Below are 22,966 nucleotides of genomic sequence, written 5' to 3' on the forward strand. Positions count from 1 at the left end.
GAGGGTGCAGAGGAGATTTACCAGAATGGTTCCAGTGATGAGGGATTTTCACTACAAGGTTAGGTTGGAGAAGCTGGGGTTGTTCTCCTTGGAGCATAGGAGGTTAAGAGGAGATTTGATAGAGGTGTACAAGATTACGACAGGCTCAGATAAGGCAGACAAAGAAAAGCTGTTCCCGTTAGCTAATGGTACCAGGACTAGGGGACAAAGATTTAAGGTTATGTGCAAGAGATACAAGGGGGGAGTCGGATGAGAGGAATGACCTGGAACCCGCTGCCCACAAGCGTGGTGGAAGCGGAGACGAAGAATAATTTCAAAAGGAAATTGAATGGGCACTTGAGAAAAATAAACCTGCAGGACCATGGGGATAGAACAGGGAAAATAGAACTGACTGGATTGCTCTATGAGTTGACATGGACTTGATGGCCTCTTTCTGTACCATAACGACTATTTTCTCCTACCAGAGAGAACTAGACTGTAGTGCTGGAATCGCTACTAAAGGAATAGATTTAATTATTTTAGTACTTACTCGAGGTCCTTCAACGCCTGGAGATTTTCTAATTGATTTATCTGGTTGTCATACAGATCCAACTCTCTGAGTGTTATCAGATGGTCAAGGTTCTCTATTGTCTTGATAAGGTTCTGACGAAGGCACAGCACCTAGAATAAACCCAGAGACCAAGAAGGACTTATAAGGAAGTGCATTTCAAACATTAAACTACCCAATGACAAAATTACATTTGTAATAATTTTACTGCTACTGGGTCATTTGTGCCACTGCCTATGGATCAAAGTTTAAATAAATGTTGGACATAAAGGGGAAAAGAGGCATGGGCCACAGCTAAAGCAAGGAGGGTGAGCTGAATTGGTATGTAATTAAAGGATTTGCTAATCGTACTGGTGACATCCTGTGGAGGAAATTCAATACTGCATGTCTTTCCTTTGATTGCCCAATATATAGACCTTGACCGTTTCTATAGTACCGCAATGAAAATGCCAATCGCCTGAGCTCATGTCTAAATCTAGTGCTGCTTCTTCAATTGGCCTGTGGTAGTTAAATTGTTAGTATCTTCCAAACGTAGGAAAATGACCAGCGAATACAGACAATTCAGCATGGTCACGATAGGGAGCATCCGAGGAATGTAAGATTCATGAACAATATAAATGCGCGATTCCACTGAGAATATGCATGCCCTCGCTGATGCACCAGCACAGAGTACAAACTGACATAAGCCTACCCTGTCATTAGATTAAGACTTAATCATGGGATATACTCATGGCCTTACTACCTCTGGTGCTAATACAAAGCTTGCAATTTTTTCAGTTCCTTTTGCCCATTGAAAAAAAATCTCTCTGGGAACCTCTAGAAATAAAGACATGTCTTTCAGAAAAGTAGAAGAACTTAAACAATATCATTGGTGCCCCTCAAAATGAATGGCCCAGTCGAAATGCCAAACTTATGAAGTAACTGAGAACAGAAGGGCAGTGCTGGCCAAGGTAAAGTGTTCACACAGTGGGTCATGGGAAGTGGCAGGTTTTAGTCTTCAAGGACTCTGGTTCACAACATGCTCGAGTGAGGACAAGCATTTGATGGTGGAGTGTACTGAACAGACTTTACAGATACCTAGCAGGTCTGGCAGCATCTGTGGACAGAGAAGCAGAGTTAACGTTTCAGGTCAGTGACCCTTCTTCAGAACTGACATATTAGAAATGTAAAAGGTTATAAGCAAGTAAAGCTGGGGTGGGGCAAGAGATAACAAAGGAGAAGGTGTAAATAGAACAAGGTCACAGAATAGCTGACCAGAAGATCGTGGAGCAAAGGCAAACAATATGTATGTTGACGGGCCCCCCATTTTACTTTTATTTTTAGTTATTTTTTCTTTTCCTTTTTTATATCTTTTTCGTGTTTATTTTATTTTATTTCACCTTAGTTTGTTCAGTTTGCTTACCCACTGTTTTTTTCATGTTTGTACTTGCGGCTGTTCAATTTTCAGTCCATTGACACCCTATCTGTACTAATGCTTTGTCTTTCAACACACCATTAACATATTGTTTTCCTTTGCTCCACGACCTTCTGGTCAGCTATTCTGTGACCTTGTTCTATTTACACCTTCTCCTTTGTTATCTCTTGCCCCACCCCAGCTTTACTTGCTTATAACCTTTTACATTTCTAATATGTCAGTTCTGAAGAAGGGTCACTGACCTGAAACGTTAACTCTGCTTCTATCTGCACAGATGCTGCCAGACCTGAGTATTTCCAGCATTTCTTGTTTTTATTTCAGATTTCCATCATCCGCAGTATTTTGCTTTTATTTACAGATATCTAGTTTGAGTGATCAGCCTAACTAAACACAGAGCAGCTTTTAGGTTTCTGTATCTTTCAAGTCCTCTGAAGAACTGTTGAAAACCATGCTCCTTTATTCACCATATTCTTCCTACAAAGGTAGATGTCACAGATAAGACCTCATAAGAATCTTCAGGTTGCCCTATTCATGTAAACAGTTGTCGTTGTTTATTCCAAAGCTACTTCTCTTAAACAAAGACTTCCTGATGTAACTGTTCTTAACCTCTTTAAAAAGGACAGGCTTTATTAACCATCATCTTTCTATACGAGAGTCAATGGATCCTTCTACCTTTGTTTACTACCTAGGCGATAAAGTTACACCTTAATCATGGCTGATGTCATTACTGTCACTTATTTCCTTGCACCAAGCACCTTTCATCAATAACACTCAAACTAAAAGCAAAAGGCAAGCTATGCTTTCTCCTCATGACATTTCAAAGTCAGCCTGTTTATCTTGGAAAGTTAATTGCTGTAGGATACAAGGAAGTTCTATTATTAATCCTTAGCTCCAAGATGTCCACATACCACTCTCCAGGACGTCCAACATTGAGCAATATAATTTAATTGCATTAAGGTCAAGATCAACACTGCAAATTGCAATTGTTTATTTTATATTCTATTTGTGGGCTTTGATATATAGCATTATTTAACTATACTTTTGGGTGGGAAAAGATTTGCATATATTTCTTGAATTGGACATCAAATTTCTGCCTTATTCCTGTTGCGTGTAAAATTTTCCAGGGTGGGTTTTTTTTGGACTTGGGTCGGCTTCAGCTTCTGGCTATTGAACCATCAAGGTTTAGATCAGCATTCCCGAGCGGTGACCTGTTCAAAGAAAACAGACAGCAACAGATCCAAATTTGGAACCCATTCCTAGACCAGTAACGTGCAATATACACACAGTGAAACAGGATGTCAATGGTACATATCAAAAAGCACATTTTACAGGAATGCTAATGCATAGTAGGAGAATTAAATGCTGATCTCAACCAGAGAGTTTAATAGCAACACTGTCAGAAGTCAGCAGTGAGTCATAACATCCCGGAAAGGTTTACTATGCAGCAAAAGGATGGTGAGTGCCTGGAACTTGCTGCCGGGGAAGGTGGTGGAAGCAGGTACGATAGCGACGTTTAAGAGACATCTTGACAAATACATGAATAGGATGGGAATAGAGGGATACGGTCCCCGGAAGTGCAGAAGGTTTTAGTTTAGGCAGGCATCATGATCGGCTCAGGCTTGGAGGGCCGAATGGCCTGTTCCTGTGCTGTACTGTTCTTTGTGCTTGTTTAAAAGAAAGCAACAGGCAGAAACTCAGCTCAGGAATTGGCCTCACAACACCAATAAAGAATTAGAATTTTTACAAATATACAGTCTCAAACATCCAACCCTTTGCTAGCATCTCTGTAGTCATCTCAAATCTAGATACAGAAAAATAGATCAGATCACAATGGAATGGGAATAAACTCCAAAAGTAGGCAACTGTCCAATGTGGCTGGCCTCAGAGAAGCAGCATGCCCACCAATGGACTTTTTTCCCCCCACTCCAGTGTTACATCCACTGCATCAGCATGACTCCAATTCATTCCATTTTGGGAGGACTGAAAGGGACTCTGAAGTGTCAGCCCTAGTAGTAGGTAAAACACAGAACTGAGGACTTCACTCATTCACAAAGTGCCCAGGGATGGAGGTAGCAGGATGTGAATTAATTGACCCAAGGCACAGGTGCACTGATACTCTAGTTGTTGAGTATTAAATATAGGTTTGCTCTTGTGATTCGAGTAAATTCCTAATCTCAGCAAGGTGCAATTCCCAACATGCCAAGGCCTAACCTCATGCATTCCACTGAAAGAACTGCTACGTGAAGGGAATATTGGCTAGGGAAGGCACTGAGCACAGATTGTGTGGGCATGGGAACATGTTGAACAAAGAGATGACGGAAGTAATTATACAGGGATTAAAACAAATCACATCTCGACGGGAGATTTTACTGTCAGTAACCATGAGGGCCTTTCCCACCAAATCACAAAGCAACATCCAGGTATCAGGATGCTGTAATAGCAAATATTTAAGACATGCAGAGGTGGTAAAAGAATCAACTATTATGCCTGGGATGTCAGCTGACCTCACCTTCACTTTCTTCAGTACATCAAATCCTTCTATTTTCCCAATTCTGCAGTGATTGAGATCAACATCCTAGAAAAACACAAAATAATCAGCTGCATTAAAAGGAACAAAACTGCTCACAAATATATCAGCCCAGACTACTTACTTGGAATGCACAATTAGAATGGGAGACATTAAAGGCTTGTGCTTATATAGCACCGCAAATCATTTCACATATTACTTCGAAAAGCAATGATATATATGAGCAACTACAGTAATACACAGCAAAGGCCTCGCAGCACGCAATGACAGTGAAGACCCCCGCAATTCCACAAAGCCCTTCATTCTAAAATAACCCACTTAAAAGAATAAAGGTAAGCTTCAAGCTCCTTTTTATAAAGGAGTGGCTGTCTTAATGTGCAACCCACCACTACCTCTCCAAATGCAGTGCCTGTAGCAAAAACACAAAGATAGTAACAGTTCATTCTGGTTTGGTTACCCAAGCAAAACCACCCTGCAGTGACAGACTTGAAAGTCACTGTCACTGAAAGTGAGTCAGCTGTGGTTCAGCAGTTAGCATTCTTGTCTGAGTTAGAAGATTGTGGGTTCAAGCTCCACTCCAGACATTTGAGCACAAAATCCAGGCCAACACTCCAGTGCTGTATTCAGGAAGTGCCAAACTGTCAGAAGTGCCTTCTTTTGGAAGACACATGAAACCAAGCCTCGGTCTGCCCTCCAAGGTGAATTAAAAACTATCACGGCACTATTTAAAAGAGCAGGGGAGTTGTCCGGGCCAATATTGATATCTCAAATCACTAGAAACAGATTATCTGGTTATCACATTGTTTGTCAGACCTGCTGTGTGCAAATTGGCTGCCGTGTTTCCTACATTACAAAAGCAGGAAGACTTCAAAATATTTCATTGGTTGTAAAGCATCGAGATGTCCTAAGGTCGTAAAAGGTGCTATAGAACTGCAAATCTTTCTTTCCTGAAAGGGGGCTAGTTCCTGTTGCACATTCTGAACAGGATAAGGATACAGCCAGGTGCTGAGTCTAGTCTAGCCCATCTGCAAAATAGCACCTTAATCAGGATTCAAGTGCTACTCCCAGCAACACTTGAAATTAGAATATAGGTTTCCAAAAAAATTTAAGTTACACCAATATTGCATCAATTTCATGGTCAACTATCCAAAATAGCACCTGGTGCATTTCTTTAAATTACAGGATCTCAATTGGAATATGCTCCACTTATCAGTTACTCCTTGGAGCTAAAAGCATTCAAGGTCATCAGTCTCAACCCAGGTCACCTGAACAGGAGTACACTACATGACATACTAATCAGATAATCTCTTGCTTTGTGATACAGCACAGTATTGGGAACAGTCACATGAGTACAAAGGGAAACGCCCAGCGAACTGCAGCGTTGACGTACTGTGTTGAACTGCTCAATCAGATCACAATGCACTGAGCAGGTGAGTGAGCTGGGCTCCAGGGAGATGTGACTGATGAAAGACTAAAGCTAGTAAGAGATGATGGAGAATCACATAGTCTTGACATTTACAGCACATCAGAGACTAATGGAATGAAGATCTACTTGGAAAGCCATGGGTAAAGTGCTGTGTGCTGGGAATATCAAATCTACAAATCTTCAAAAACAGCTTTGAAAGGACAGGGGAAAGACTCCCCTGCTGACATGCTGGAAAGCTGCGACCCCTGGCAACTGTCAATTGACATCTGTGTAGGCTGTTCTGGAGTAATAACCATAATTGCTCACCTCCCTAGTGCAAATACTGCTTTGAATGGGCTGGGGAACCAGTCAATTAGCTTGTGGAATTACATCATTACAGCATGTCAACTCACAAACGACCTAATCTCCTCCTCCAAGGATCTACAAATGTAAACGTCTTCACTTGAACAGCAACTTAAATGAGCAAGATGGCACAGTGCCATTATCACAGGTCTAGATAAAGGACCCCCAGCAAAGGGAACAGAAAAACCATCGATAACATTCAACCATGAGATGTAACCAAGTGTGAGGATGTTTGCAGAGTTCAAAAGGGTAAAGAGCACAGAACAGTCAACTTTGGAATCTCGCTCCATCCAACAGCAGCTAAAAGAAAGTTAAGGATTAAAAGAAAAGGCCTATAAAGTTGCCAGAAATAGTAAACCTGAGGACTGGGAGGATTTTAGAACACAGCAAAGGAGGACAAAGAAACGGATAAAGGGAGAATAGAATATGAATACAAACTGGCAAAAAACAAAAACGGACTGTAAAAGCTTCTAGAGGTACATAGAAAGCAAACGTTTGGCCAAGGCTAATGTGGGTCCCTTACAGGCAGAGTCAGGAAAATTTATAATGGGGAATAGAGAAATGGAAGAGAAGCTAAATGATTACTTTGTGTCAGTCTTCACTGAGGAAGATACAAGAAACTTCCCAGAACTAGAGATCAAGGGACTAGGGGGAAATGAGGGAGTGCAGGAAATTAGTATTAAGAAGGATGTATTGGAGAAATTAATGGGGCTGAAGGTTGATAAGTCCTGAGACCTGACATTCTACATCGGCGTTGAAAGAGGTAGCTATGGAGACAGTGGATGCACTGGTGATCATCTTACAAAACTTTTTAGATTCTGGAACAGTTCCTGCAGATTGGAAGGTAGAAAATATCACCCCACTATTTAAGGGAGGGAGAGGGAAAACAGGGAACTACAGACCTGTTAGCCTTATATCAGTAGTAGGGAAAATGCTAGAATCTATTCTAAAGGATGTGATAAATGGACACTTGGATAATAATGATCTGATTGGACATGGTCAACATGGATTTATGAATGGGAAATCATGTCCGACGAACCTGTTGGGAGTTTTTGAGGATGTTACTAACAAAATTGATAAATGGGAGACAGTGGATGCACTTGGATTTTCAGAGGGTTTTTGATCAAGTCCTCCACAGGAGGTTGGTTAGCAAAATAAAAGTACTTGGGATAGGAGATAATATACAGGCATGGATTAAGGATTGGTTAACAAGTAGAAAGCAGAGAGCAGGAATAAACAGGCCATTCTCGCATTGGCAGGCTGTGACTAGTGGACTACTGCAGGGATCAGTGCTTGGGCCCCAGCTGTTCACAATATACATTAATGATTTGGATGTGGGAACTAAATGTAATATTTCCAAGTTCGCAGAGGACACAGAACTAGGTGGGAACGTGTGATTGTGAGGAAGATGCAAAACGGCTTCAAGGGAATTAGCGAATGGGCAAGAACATGGTAGATGGAATATAATGCGGAAAAATGTGAGGTTATCCACTTTGGTAGGGGGAACAGATGTGCAGAGTATTTCTTAAATGGAAAGAGATTAGAAAGTTTAGATGTACAAAAGGACCTGGGAGTTCTTGTCAATAAGTCACTGAAAGCTAACATGCAGCAGCAGCAGCAAGCAATTAGGAAGGCTAATGGTGTATTAGCCTTTATCACAACAGGATTTGAGTACAGGAGTAAAGTCTTGTTTCAATTGTATAAAACTTTGGTTAGACTGCACCTGGAGTACTGTGTGCAGTTTTGGTCCCCTTACTTTAGGAAGGATATTATTGCCATAGAGGGAGTGCAATAAAGGTTCACCAGACTTGTCCCCGGGATGGCAGGACTGTCCTATGGAGAGAGATTGGGGAAACTGGGCCTGTATTCGAGAGTTTCAAAGAATGAGAGGTGATCGCATTGAAACCTACAAAATACTTAAAGGGGCAGACAGGGTAGATGCAGCTAAGATATTTCCCCTGGTTGGGAGTCTAGAACCAGGGGACATAATTTCAAAATAAGGGGAAAGCCACTTAGCACAGAGATGAGAAATTTCTTTACTCAGAGTTGTGAATCTTTGGACTTCTCTACCCTAGAGGGCTGTGGAAGTTCAGTCACTGGGTATGTTTAAAGCAGAGATTGACAGATTTCTAAATACCAATGACATAAAGGGATAGGAGGATAAGTGTGGGAAAAAGGTATTGAAGTGGATGATCAGCCATGATCGTATTGAATGGCGGAGCAGGCTCGATGGGCTGAATGGCCTACTCCTGCTCCCATGTTCCTAAATGCATGAAGATGACCAGGCCGCTATCGAACCCACTTTGAAACAAAGTACTGCATTACCTACACCACACGCCTCAAGTCACAACCTATAACTTCGGCCTTCAATGTATCCAAGCTCCTTTTAAAAGGTGACTTACCTCTGCTTCAGGATCTAAAATGATGGTGTCAATATCAACTGGAGTGTCTGGCTCTCCTGAAATATAATTTAACATTTTTATTGGCATAATCAATATTCAATAATATTTCTGTACTGAAATCCAAAACCCAAGACAATTACATTTCCCTCTACGCAAAGTTTATTCAGAAACATTAGTAAGTGACACTTGGGTCAGAGATCCTTGGCCAGAGCCCAGCATGGTGATGGTGGTAGTGGTGGTGGTGGTGGCGGGGAGCGGGCCTGATTCCACGGTTCAGATCTGTTATTTTCATCTTCTTGTGACTGGCAGAGCCACTGTTTCCTCTTGCAGTTTGTTTTGAACTTCAGATCTGTTGCATCCGCAGCTTTTATTCCCCCATTTCTTTTTCCCTCATGCTTTTGTTATACGTGGATATTAATTGTGAATTTTTCACTTTCTATTTGCATACCTTTTTTAAATGCCTGCATTTTCCGTCATCTACTGTACTGTTTTCTATTGTACAGTTCATAAGTCATTTATCACATCAGTTCACTCTCCATTCTGCTTTTTCTCTTCTCCGCTATTGATGTTTTCAACATTCTCCACTTTTAAATCCAGATTTGCAGTATTTGAGATTTTTCTTAAAACTGATAAAGCAAAATTCTGAAGCTGAAGCAAAATATGAATTTTTTTAGTCTACCCTTCACTCGCAATTCCGATCCTTAAAAATAAAAATCTAAAGAAAACAAATTAGCAAATTATACCAAATAAAAATTGGATGTAGAGATGTTAGATTAGATTAGATTAGATATACAGCACTGAAACAGGCCCTTCGGCCCACCGAGTCTGTGCCGAACATCAACCACCCATTTACACTAATCCTACACTAATCCCACATTCCCACCAGTCCCTATATTTCCCTACCACCTACCTACACTAGTGACAATTTATAATGGCCAATTTACCTATCAACCTGCAAGTCTTTTGGCTTGTGGGAGGAAACCGGAGCACCCGGAGAAAACCCACGCAGACACAGGGAGAACTTGCAAACTCCACACAGGCAGTACCTGGAATCGAACCCGGGTCCCTGGAGCTGTGAGGCTGCGGTGCTAACCACTGCGCCACTGTGCCGCCCTTGTTTCCACTTGTGAGAGGAGTCCAAAACTAAGGGCCATATCTATGAGAGTCACGAATAAATCCAGCAAGAAATTCAGGAGAAACTGCTTTACCCAGAGAGTGGTGAGAATGTGGAAATTACTACCACAGGGAATAATCGAGGTGAATAGCAGAGATTCGTTTAAAGGGAAGCTAAATAAGCAGCATGAGGAGGAAAGGAATAGGTTATGCTGACTTTTAAGATCAGATTAGATGGTTTCAAACTTTTGCCATCAAGGTCACGGCCTGTTATACCCATCCTCCTGCCTTCTCTCCTTTGTTCACTCTTTGCCCTTGGTCCTTTCCTCTACTCGTTATCTCACCATTTGTCTCTATCAACACTCCTCTCTCCCTCCAGCTACTTGTTTCACCATCCCTTTCTCCACAACTCCAACATTGCTCACCCCTCTGCTCACTAGTTTCTCTCAACTCCTGCTTCTCTATCTCATTATCCATACTCCAATTCTCTTCAGTCTCTCCCCCTTTCCACTGTCCTTTTTGCCTCTGCAATAGACTTTTCCATTTGCCTTCGTACTACTGAGAAAGCCTCGAAAGTGGAAAGGAACAAACCAGGCCTGGGAATGGAGTTTTTAGGCAACCAGAGCAACCCAGACAACATCAAGCAACAAGACGACTCTGTCAGAGCAGCACGAGGTCCAGACTGTGGCTGGGACAGTTTGGTGCTTAAGGGTAAGAGCCCCAAGAGAACCTGCACGGTTCTGCCGAGGAGATAATCAATTCATTGGGAGCAACCGCGATGCTTCCAGCCTGTTTGCTGATGCTGTCTAGGCTATTTCAGCAGTCGGCCACCCTCTAGACTAGGAGTTCCTTGGTCAAGTAGGAAAACCCAGAGGCCCAGCCAGAGTACTACCATCCAACAAATTTCCTGTCATAATCCAAATGACCTATATTGCAAATTTGTATCTTAAAGTTATTTAAAAAAAAGACTGCGTTTGCTGACAACGCAACCACAAGGTGGTGCAGTACTTGCACATGCGCAAATGCCGCCTCATGCACTGAAACATCACTGACTGCGACATTTTTAGCAGCTGCCAGTAGTAAAGACAGCACTGCTCAACCTATCACAAAAACAGAAACCCAAATGCCCACAGTGGCTGTGATCGCCGCCTCCATCCCACCCCCAGTGACCCGCTCCCTCCTGCCATCACACTTCTCTTCGCCGCTGCCTCCCGTGCCCATCTGCTCGCCGCCTGCTCCACGCCTCGCTGCCTCTCCCCCCTCGACCGCTCGCTCCCCACTTCACCACCTCCCCCACCTGCAGGCCAGTCGCTCCAGCCTCACTGCTTCATCCCTTCTACTCTGCCTCTGCTCGCAACCCCCCACCCCTGCTTCTGCTCCCCACTCAGTCCCGTTCGCAGTCTCCCTGCACCCCCCCCACCCCGATCTTGTCTCTCTCTTTCCCCATGTGGGGAAGAAAGGTCGCAATCGAGGGAGGGAGTGGGGAAGCAGAGCAGAGGAGAGCAAAGCCGGAGCGAGTGGCCCACAGGTAGGTGGGGTGGTGAAGCAGGGAGCGAGAAGCCATGTTTTGGGGGGGCGGGGGAGGAGGAACAAGTGGCAAAGCGGGGGGGGGGGGGGGGGGGGGGAGAAGAGCAAGTAGACGTTGCAATATGTGATGACATTTTCGCATACATGCGCGAATTAGTCCTGGCAAGCCAGGTAATGTCGGCTGCGCATGTGCAGCAAGAGTCTATTCTGCGCATATAAGAAGCTGGGAACGCTCTGATGAATTCGGTGTTGGGCTGCATTGTCAGGAGTCACTTTGAAGAAAAAAAAATCCCATTTAGAACACGGTCACTTTTACTCTGCAAGTACTGAAAGCTGCAAGCTCAGAGGTGGAAGTGATGGCACTAATTTGGATACCTTTAAGTATCTCATTTATATAGACAAAGCATTTTAGGCTTGGTACAATTTTACCTGTAGTACATTGGTACCAATATGGTACGAGACTCGTGACTTCGGGCACTGCATATAGAATAGTTTCATTATAAGCATTTCATAAGTTTCAAACTCTGAGAAGCTTCAGTCTCAACAGTTCTCCTTTGGAAGGAAACTTCTAAGCAAAGACAAAGGCATCAAAACAAACAGGCAAGCCATCCCAGGCCACACTTCACACAACCCTGGTTAGTGGTCGAAAGCAGCATTGCCAAATACTTGACCTGGCTGTGGATTATGCACCACACAAGGTGATCGCAGAAAGGAAGGAAACTGTTGCATTATACACGCGTATGTGGAAATGAGGTACACATTGTAATCCAACAGTAGAATTCTGATTTACACACGGAATATCAATGCAGGAATCCCAGGCTGAGTATTGCGTACACTCACCCAACTAAATACAATCCAAGAAACAGATCTCTAATTCAATTACAAACCGTTTAACATTTTAGTATTTTGCCCTTTGTATGGCAATAGCTTACTTTAGTGGAAAAGACTTTTAAAGCAGTCATGTACAATTTTTCACACAAATTTAGAACCAATGGATCATTTTCAGCAATCCATTTCAACCCAGCTGTTCCATGCCTCTGGTACCCCCAATCCCCTCCAACTGCAATTTCACCTTTCCAGCCCTACCCAATTCCTTCCTTCCATGAACACCTATACCGTGCTATCACTGAGCTCCTGTTCATTGAAGACAAGAGTGCTGCAGTACTGAAGCTATTTAATCACTGCCAGCACAATGAAAGTGGCCCAGTACCTCCACTTTAATCCCATGGCTCTTCCCATTGTTGGAGAGCAAGATAAACATGACAGCACAATTTCTCTGGTCCTTTCATTTCTCTCATTGTGACTCCTTTAGTCTTAAACTATCACCTGTCAGTTTACCATCTCCCATTCTTCACCCACTCATTCTACAGTTTATTCATTTATTTTCCTATGCATATGGGGCTTTCTCCCCTCCTTACCCTTGCTCTGCTCCAAATTGGCATGTGGAAAATCATGGGTCTATAACTGAAAGCCAGCACAGATTTGTTAAAAGCAAATCATGGTTGATAACTTAATTGAGTTTTTTGGTGAAGTAACAGAAAGGATTGATGGCGGTAGTGCAGTTGATGTTTTGTATGTGGACTTTCAACAGGTGCTTGGTAAAGAGCCATGTAATACACTTGTTAGCATAATTGAAGCCCATGGGACAGTGACTGCGTGGATATAAAATTGTCTAATGAACAGAAAGCAGAGAATATTGGTGAACAGTTTTTTTTTTAAGACAGGAAAGAAATGTACGATGGTGCTTCCCAGGGATTGGTTCCAGGACTTGGGTATACAGGCATCATTTCAAAGTTTGCAGATGAAACATAGCAATGTAGTAAAGAGTGCGGAGGATAGTAACAGACCTCAGGAGGACAGACAGATTGGTGAAATGGGCACACACATGGCAGATGAAATTTAATGGAGAAGTATGAAGTGATACATTTTGAAATAAATTGTGAGGAGAGACAATATAAACTACATGGCGCAATTTTAAAGGGGGTGCAGGAATAGAGACACTTGGGAATGCATGTACATAAATATTTGAAGGTGGCAGGACAAATTGGTAAAGAAAAAGAGCCGATGCGATCCTTGGCTTTATTAATTGAGGCCCAGAGCACAAAAGCAAGTAAGTTTTGCTAAACCTTCATTAAACATTGGTTAGGCCTCAGCTGGAATACTGTGTGCAATATTGGGCACTACCCTTCAGGAAGGATAACAAGGTCTTAAAAAAGGTGCAGAGGGAACTTACCAGAATGGTACCAGGGATGCAGAACTTCAGTTACATGGATAGACTAGAGAAGCTGGGATTGTTTTGCTTAGAGCAGTAAAGGAAAGGGGAGTTTGGTCAAAGTGCTCAAAATCATAAAAGGTTTTGAGAGAGTAAATAAGGAGAAACTGTTTCCAGTGGAAGATTCAGTAAGCAGAGGACAGATGTAAGGTAATTGGCAAAAGAACAAGGGCAACGTGAAGAAATACATTTTTATGCAGCGAGGTAATAAGATCTGGAATGCACTGCCTGAAAATGCAGTGGAAGCAGGTTCAATTGTAACTTTCAGAAAGGAATTGGACAAATGCTTGAAGTGAAAAAACTGGCCGGGCTTGGGGGTGGGGGAAGAGGAACAGTGAAATGGGACTAATTAGATAGCTCCTTCAGCACAGGAACAATGGGCCGAACGGCCTCCCTCTGTGCTCCCTGATTTCTCAAACTGTTCATCTGAAATATCTTCCCATTCTGATGAAAGGATGTGCCTGTAACAAGACTTCTTTCTTTTTAGATGCTGCCTGACTGGCTGAGTGTTTCCAGCAAATTCTATTTTTGTTTCAAATTTCCAGCATCTACAGTTTTCTTCTTTTAGTTTCTAAACAACATTAAGATGGGGAGCAACTGAAATGCAAAGCTACGGCCTCTTCCCTCACTCACTAATGTGGAAAAATAAAGCTGGAGAACATTGGTTGTAATCTAATGAGGAAGGAGGAGTGATAATAGATTACCCTAGGTGAAGAGACTCTTGTGGGGTGGCATGGTGAGGCAGTGTGCTCGACAAAACGCCACAGGGCAGCGGGACCAATCCCACACACTATCTAGTGAGAGGGAGGAGGTAGCAACTTAAGATCCTTCAAGGTGCAACAAAACGACCAACAGAGGTCACAGCATCCCAGAGGGAGAAGGAAAACATTAAAGACAAGGAACTTTGGCAACAGTCCTGGCAGTGAGTTTAATTGAGGGACTGGGAGGCAGATTATCGAGCTGCTGTGTCTTGAGAGAGTAATGGTCAGGAACAGGATATCTCGAGGACAGCACAAAATGGAACAGGTTTGTGGCTTCCAATTGGACCTTTGTAAATTGAAAAATGTAAAATTACGGCTCAGTACCTGATGCGTTCCCTCCAGGTCCCCTCAATCTTATATTCGGAGACAATATATCAATAGTTCCCTTTTTTCGTCCTTCTTCATCCCCAGACTCTTCAGATTCCACTCGTCTGTCAACTGTCAAACACGTGGTTACTGTATTTCATTTTGAAATTTATTACCTTGCTGTCAGTTTTACAAGCCTGCTTCCCGCTCCCTCCCACCCTCACTCATTCACTAGGCCTCCCGCCACACCCACTCGCTCTCGCCAAAGCCCTTGATCGTCCCCACCCCTCCAATGCCTCACAATTCTTTCCCTTCATCCCTCTCCATCTCCCCCCTGCCCCTCCGTGACCCCTCACTCATTCTCGAACTGACACACACACTCCCTCCCCCCCACTCCCAAACCTCTTCCCTCCGCCCACTGCCCTTCAGCTCTACCTCCCCACCTCCCCCCACATACCTCCCCCCACATACCTCCTACACCACCCCACCCCCTCACTCCCAACAACTCCCCCCACATACCTCCTACACCACCCCACCCCCTCACTCCCAACACCCCCCCCCCAACCCCCCTCACTCACCAACACCCCCCCCCAACCCCCCTCACCTCCCACACCCCCCCCCCCAAACCCCCTCACTCCCACACCCCCCCCCAACCCCCCCTCACTCCAACACCCCCCCCCAACCCCCCACACACCCAACACCCCCCCCCAACCCCCCCACCCCACCACCCCCCCCCAACCCCCCTCACTCCCAACACCCCCCCCCAACCCCCCTCACACCCAACACCCCCCCCCACCCCCCTCACCCCCAACACCCCCCCCCCAACCCCCCTCACTCCCAACACCCCCCCCCCCCCACCCCCCCCACTCCCAACACCCCCCCCCACCCCCCTCACTCCCAACCACCCCCCCCCAACCCCCCTCACTCCCACACCCCCCCCCCCCCAACCCCCCCCACTCCACACCCCCCCCCCCCCACCCCCCCACCCACCCACACCCCCCCCCCAACCCCCCCCACTCCCAACACCCCCCCCCCCCACCCCCCCCACTCCCAACACCCCCCCCCCCCCAACCCCCCTCACTCCCAACACCCCCCCCCCACCCCCCTCACTCCCAACACCCCCCCCCCCAACCCCCCCCCACCCAACACCCCCCCCCCAACCCCCCTCACTCCCAACACCCCCCCCCAACCCCCTCACTCCCAACACCCCCCCCAACCCCCCCTCACTCCCAACACCCCCCCAACCCCCCTCCACTCCCAACACCCCCCCCAACCCCCCCTCACTCCCAACACCCCCCCAACCCCCCTCACTCCCACACCCCCCCCCAACCCCCCCTCACTCCCAACACCCCCCCCCAACCCCCCCTCACACCCAACACCCCCCCCAACCCCCCTCACTCCCAACAACCCCCCCCAACCAACAACCCCCCCAACACACCCCCCCAACCCCCCTCACTCCCAACACACCCCCCCAACCCCCCTCACTCCCAACACACCCCCCCACCCCCCTCACTCCAACACACCCCCCCCAACCCCCTCACTCCCCACACACCCCCCCACCCCCCTCACTCCCAACACCCCCCCCCAACCCCCCCTCACTCCCACACCCCCCCCCCACCCCCCTCACTCCCACACCCCCCCCCCAACCCCCTCACTCCAACACCCCCCCCACCCCCCTCACTCCCAACACCCCCCCCCCCAACCAACACCCCCCCCCCAACCCCCCTCACTCCCAACACCCCCCCCCAACCCCCCCACTCCCAACACCCCCCCCCACCAACAACCCCCCCAACCCCCCTCACTCCCAACACACACCCCCAACCCCCCTCACTCCCAACACACCCCCCCCAACCCCCCTCACTCCCAACACACCCCCCCCACCCCCCTCACCCCACCACACCCCCCAACCCCCCTCACTCCCAACACACCCCCCCCAACCCCCCCACTCCCACACACCCCCCACCCCCCCACTCCCAACACCCCCCCCCCCCAACCCCCCCTCACTCCCCAACACCCCCCCCCCCAACCCCCCTCACACCCAACACCCCCCCCCCAACCCCCCTCACTCCCAACACCCCCCCCCCAACCCCCCTCACTCCCAACACCCCCCCCCCAACCCCCCTCACTCCCAACACCCCCCCCCCCCCCCCCCCCCACATCCCAACACCCCCCCCCCCCAACCCCCCTCACTCCCAACACCCCCCCCCAACCCCCCCTCACTCCCAACACCCCCCCCCAACCCCCTCACCTCCCAACACCCCCCCCAACCCCCCTCACTCCCAACACCCCCCCAACCCCCCTCACTCCCACACCACCCCCAACCCCCCTCACCTCCCACACCCCCCCAACCCCCCCACCTCCCAACACCCCCCCCCCAACCCCCCTCACTCCCAACACCCCCCCCCCAACCCCCCTCACTCCAACACCCCCCCCCAACCCCCCTCACTCCCACAACCCCCCCCAACCACAACCCCCCCAACACACCCCCCCAACCCCCCTCACTCCCAACACACCCCCCCAACCCCCCTCACTCCCAACACACCCCCCCAACCCCCCCTCACCCCAACACACCCCCCCCAACCCCCCCTCACTCCCAACACACCCCCCCAACCCCCCCTCACTCCACACCCCCCCCAACCCCCCTCACTCCCACACCCCCCCCCAACCCCCCTCACTCCCAACACCCCCCCCCAACCCCCCTCACTCCCAACACCCCCCCCCAACCCCCCTCACACCCAACACCCCCCCCCCCAACCAACACCCCCCCCCCAACCCCCCTCACTCCCAACACCCCCCCCCAACCCCCCTCACCCCAACAACCCCCCCCAACCACACAACCCCCCCAACCCCCTCACTCCCAACACACCCCCCCAACCCCCCTCACTCCCAACACACCCCCCCCAACCCCCCTCACTCCCAACACACCCCCCCCAACCCCCCTCACTCCCAACACACCCCCCCAACCCCCCTCACTCCCAACACACCCCCCCAACCCCCCTCACTCCCAACACACCCCCCCAACCCCCCTCACTCCCAACACACCCCCCCAACCCCCCTCACTCCCAACACACCCCCCCAACCCCCCTCACTCCCAACACACCCCCCCAACCCCCCTCACTCCCAACACCCCCCCCCAACCCCCTCACTCCCAACACCCCCCCCCAACCCCCTCCTCCCCAACACCCCCCCCCAACCCCCCTCACTCCCAACACAACCCCCCCAACCCCCCTCACTCCCAACACCCCCCCCCCCAACCCCCCTCACTCCCAACACCCCCCCCCCAACCCCCCTCACTCCAACACCCCCCCCACCCCCTCACTCCAACCCCCCCCCAACCCCCCTCACTCCCAACACCCCCCCCCCAACCCCCCTCACTCCCAACACCCCCCCCCAACCCCCCTCACTCCCAACACCCACCCCCCAACCCCCCTCACTCCCAACACCCCCCCCCCAACCCCCCTCACTCCCAACACCCCCCCCCAACCCCCCTCACTCCCAACACCCCCCCCCAACCCCCCACTCCAACAACCCACCCACCCCTCACTCCCAACACCCCCCCCCAACCCCCCTCACTCCCAACACCCCCCCCCCCAACCCCCCTCACTCCCAACACCCCCCCCCCCAACCCCCCCTCACTCCCAACACCCCCCCCCAACCCCCCTCACTCCCAACCCCCCTCACTCCCAACACCCCCCCCCCAACCCCCCTCACTCCCAACACCCCCCCCCCAACCCCCCTCACTCCCAACACCCCCCCCCAACCCCCCTCACTCCCCAACACCCCCCCCCCCAACCCCCCTCACTCCCAACCCCCCCTCACTCCCAACACCACCCCCCCAACCCTCCTCACTCCCAACACCACCCCCCCCAACCCTCCCTCACTCCCAACACCACACCCCGCCCCAACCCTCCTCACTCCCAATACATCCCCCCCCAACCCCCCTCACTCCCAATACACCCCCCCCCCAACCCCCCCCACTCCCAATACACCCCCCCCAACCCCCAATACTCCCCCCCCCCACTCCCAATACTCCCCCCCCCCCACTCCCAATACTCCCCCCCCCCCCACTCCCAATACCTCCCCCCCCCCACTCCCCAATACTCCCCCCAACCCCCCGCACGCCAACCACACCCCACTCCCATCGCCCCCCTCATTCCATTCCCCGCCCCACCCACCACCCCCCTCATCCCATTCCTGCCCCACCTCCCCCGTTCCCCCCACGCTCCCATTTACCCCACCACGACCCCCCACGCTCCCATTTACCCCCACCACGACCCCCCCACGCTCCCATTTACCCCACCACACGACCCCCCACGCTCCCATTTACCCCACCACGACCCCCCCACGCTCCCATTTACCCCACCACGACCCCCCACGCTCCCATTTACCCCACCACGACCCCCCACGCTCCCATTTACCCCACCACGACCCCCCACGCTCCCATTTACCCCACCACGACCCCCCACGCTCCCATTTACCCCACCACGACCCCCCCCACGCTCCCATTTACCCCCACCACGACCCCCCCCACGCTCCCATTTACCCCCCTCACTCCCACTCCCCTTCCCAACCCCTCATCATTCCCACTCCCCCCCCCACCCTCCCCTCGCTCCCACTCCCCTCCAAACACATCGCTCCCACTCCCCTCCCAGGCCCCCCCTCGCTCCCACCTCGCTCCCATTCCCCTCCCAGCCCCCACCTCGCTCCCACACTCCCCTCCCAGGCCCCCCTCGCTCCCACCTCGCTCCCATTCCCCCTCCCAGCCCCCCCTCGCTCCCACCTCGCTCCCATTCCCCTCCCAGCCCCCCCCTCGCTCCCATTCCCCCCAGCCCCCCCCCTCGCTCCCACTCCCCTCCAAACCCATCGCTCCCACTCCCCTCCCAGGCCCCCCTCGCTCCCACCTCGCTCCCATTCCCCCTCCCAGCCCCACCTCGCTCCCACTCCCCCTCCCAGGCCCCCCTCTCGCTCCCATTCCCCTCCCAGCACCCCCTCGCTCCCATTCCCCTCCCAGCACCCCCTCGCTCCCACCTCGCTCCCCATTCCCCCCCAGCCCCCGCCTCGCTCCCACTTCCCCTCCAAACCCATCGCTCCCACTCCCCTCCCAGGCCCCCCTCGCTCCCACTCCCCTCCCAGGCCCCCATCGCTCCCAGCCCCCCACTCCCCCTCCCAGGCCCCCCACTCCCCCCACTCCCCTCCCAGCCACCCCCCATCGCTCCCACTCCCCTCCCAGCCCCCCCCATCGCTCCCACTCCCCCTCCCAGCCCCCCCCCATCGCTCCCACTCCCCTCCCCAGCCCCCCCCCCAATCGCTCCCACTCCCCTCCCAGCCCCCCCCCCATCGCTCCCACTCCCCTCCCAGCCCCCCCCCCATCGCTCCCACTCCCCTCCCAGCCCCCCCCCCATCGCTCCCACATCCCCCTCCCAGCCCCCCCCCCATCGCTCCCACTCCCCTCCCAGCCCCCCCCCATCGCTCCCACTCCCCTCCCAGCCCCCCCCCCCATCGCTCCCACTCCCCTCCCAGCCCCCCCCCCATCGCTCCCACTCCCCTCCCAGCCCCCCCCCCAATCGCTCCCACTCCCCTCCCAGCCCCCCCCCCATCGCTCCCACTCCCCTCCCAGCCCCCCCCCCATCGCTCCCACTCCCCTCCCCAGCCCCCCCCCCCCATCGCCCCCACTCCCCTCACAGCCCCCCCATCGCCCCCACTCCCCTCCCAGCACCCCCACTCCCCTCCCAGCACCCCCACTCCCCTCCCAGCACCACCCACTCCCCTCCCAGCACCCCCATCGCTCCCACTCCCCTCCCAGCACCCCCACTCCCCTCCCAGCACCCCCCATCGCTCCCACTCCCCTCCCAGCCCCCCCACTCCCCTCCCAGCCCCCCCACTCCCCTCCCAGCCCCCCCATCGCTCCCACTCCCCTCCCAGCCCCCCCATCGCTCCCACTCCCCTCCCAGCCCCCCCCATCGCTCCCACTCCCAGCACCACCCCACTCCCCGCACCCCCACCCCACCCACTCCCAGCACCCCCCACTCCCAGCACCCCCACTCCCAGCACCTCCCACTCCCAGCACCCCCACTCCCAGCACCCCCACTCCCCAGCACCCCCCACTCCCAGCACCCCCATCGCTCCCACTCCCCTCCCAGCACCCCCATCGCTCCCACTCCCCTCCCAGCACCCCCCAACCCCCCCACTCCCCTCCCAGCACCCCCACTCCCAGCACCCCCACTCTCCTCCCAGCACCCCCATCGCTCCCACTCCCCCTCCGCAGCACCCCCAGCCCCCCCCACTCCCCCTCCCAGCCCCCCCCATCGCTCCCACTCCCCTCCCAGCCCCACCCTCGCTCCCACTCCCCTCCCAGGCCCCCCTCGCTCCCACCTCGCTCCCATTCCCCTCCCAGCCCCACACTCGCTCCCACTCCCCTCCCAGGCCCCCCTCGCTCCCACCCTCGCTCCCATTCCCCTCCCAGCCCCCCCCTCGCTCCCACTCGCCCTCCAAACCCATCGCTCCCACTCCCCTCCCAGGCCCCCCCTCGCTCCCCACTCCCCTCCCAGGCCCCCCCTCGCTCCCACCTCGCTCCCATTCCCCTCCCAGCCCCACCTCGCTCCCACTCCCCTCCCAGGCCCCCCTCGCTCCCACCTCGCTCCCATTCCCCTCCCAGCACCCCCCTCGCTCCCCATTCCCCTCCCAGCACCCCCCTCGCTCCCATTCCCCTCCCAGCACCCCCTCGCTCCCACCTCGCTCCCATTCCCCTCCCAGCACCCCCTCGCTCCCACCCTCGCTCCCATTCCCCCCAGCCCCCGCCTCGCTCCCCACTCCCCTCCCAGCCCCCCATCGCTCCCAGCCCCCCACTCCCCTCCCAGGCCCCCCCCACTCCCCTCCCAGCCCCCCCCACTCCCCTCCCAGCCCCCCCCCCATCGCTCCCGCTCCCCTCCCAGCCCCCCCCCCCATCGCTCCCCGCTCCCCCTCCCAGCCCCCCCCCCCTCCATCGCTCCCCCGCTCCCCCTCCCAATCCCCCCCCCCCCATCGCTCCCCGCTACCCTCTCCCAGCCCCCCCCCCCCCATCGCTCCCGCTCCCCTCCCAGCCCCCCCCCCCCCATCGCTCCCGCTCCCCTCCCAGCCCCCCCCCCCCCATCGCTCCCGCTCCCCCTCCCAGCCCCCCCCCCCCCATCGCTCCCCGCTCCCCTCTCAGCCCCCCCCCCCCAATCGCTCCCGCTCCCCCTCCCAGCCCCCCCCCCCCCCATCGCTCCCGCTCCCCTCCCAGCCCCCCCCCCCCATCGCTCCCCGCTCCCCTCTCAGCCCCCCCCCCCCCCATCGCTCCCGCTCCCCTCCCAGCCCCCCCCCCCCCCAATCGCTCCCCGCTCCCCTCCCAGCCCCCCCCCCCCCAATCGCTCCCGCTCCCCTCCCAGCCCCCCCCCCCCCAATCGCTCCCCGCTCCCCTCCCAGCCCCCCCCCCCCCCTCATCGCTCCCGCTCCCCTCCCAGCCCCCCCCCCCCATCGCTCCCGCTCCCCTCCCAGCCCCCCCCCCCATCCCTCCGCTCCCTCCGCCTCCCCTCCCAGCCCCCGCCCCCCCATCGCTCCCGCTCCCCTCCCAGCCCCCCCCCCCATCGCTCCCATTCTCTCCCCTTCCTCCCCCCCCCCTCGCTCCCATTCTCTCCCCTTCCTCCCCCCCCCTCGTTCCCATTCTCTCCCCTTCCTCCCCTCCCCCTCGTTCCCATTCTCTCCCCTTCCTCCCCTCCCCCTCGTTCCCATTCGCTCCCCTTCCTCACTCCCCAACATCCCCCCTCACTCCCAACATCCCCCCCTCACTCCCAACATCCCCCCCTTCACTCCCAACATCCCCCCCTTCACTCCCAACATCCCCCCCTTCACTCCCAACATCCCCCCCTTCACTCCCAACATCCCCCCCTTCACTCCCAACATCCCCCCCTTCACTCCCAACATCCCCCCCTTCACTCCCAACATCCCCCCCTTCACTCCCAACATCCCCCCCTTCACTCCCAACATCCCCCCCTTCACTCCCAACATCCCCCCCTTCACTCCCAACATCCCCCCCTTCACTCCCAACATCCCCCCCTTCACTCCCAACATCCCCCCCTTCACTCCCAACATCCCCCCCCTTCACTCCCAACATCCCCCCCTTCACTCCCAACATCCCCCCCTTCACTCCCAACATCCCCCCCTTCACTCCCAACATCCCCCCCTTCACTCCCAACATCCCCCCCTTCACTCCCAACATCCCCCCCTTCACTCCCAACATCCCCCCCTTCACTCCCAACATCCCCCCCTTCACTTCCCAACATCCCCCCCTTCACTCTCCCAACATCCCCCCTTC

The 22,966-nt window shown here is 53.3% G+C and overlaps 1 protein-coding gene across 1 annotated transcript in view; it reads right to left on the reverse strand.

Annotated features, from left to right (window-relative positions):
- The window catches only part of ppp1r7 (protein phosphatase 1, regulatory (inhibitor) subunit 7), a 43,813-nt gene that overhangs the window by 17,567 nt on the left and 3,280 nt on the right, over positions 1-22,966 (reverse strand). Inside the window, exons 2-5 of the mRNA XM_068041786.1 lie at positions 14,656-14,769; positions 8,659-8,714; positions 4,471-4,536; positions 530-660 (exon numbers count right to left, since the gene is read on the reverse strand). Coding sequence (XP_067897887.1) covers positions 530-660; positions 4,471-4,536; positions 8,659-8,714; positions 14,656-14,769 — 367 coding nt within the window. The remainder of the gene's footprint in view (positions 1-529; positions 661-4,470; positions 4,537-8,658; positions 8,715-14,655; positions 14,770-22,966) is intronic.

This window comes from Heterodontus francisci, chromosome 11, assembly GCF_036365525.1.
Source record: "Heterodontus francisci isolate sHetFra1 chromosome 11, sHetFra1.hap1, whole genome shotgun sequence".
NCBI classification, from domain to species: domain Eukaryota; kingdom Metazoa; phylum Chordata; class Chondrichthyes; order Heterodontiformes; family Heterodontidae; genus Heterodontus; species Heterodontus francisci.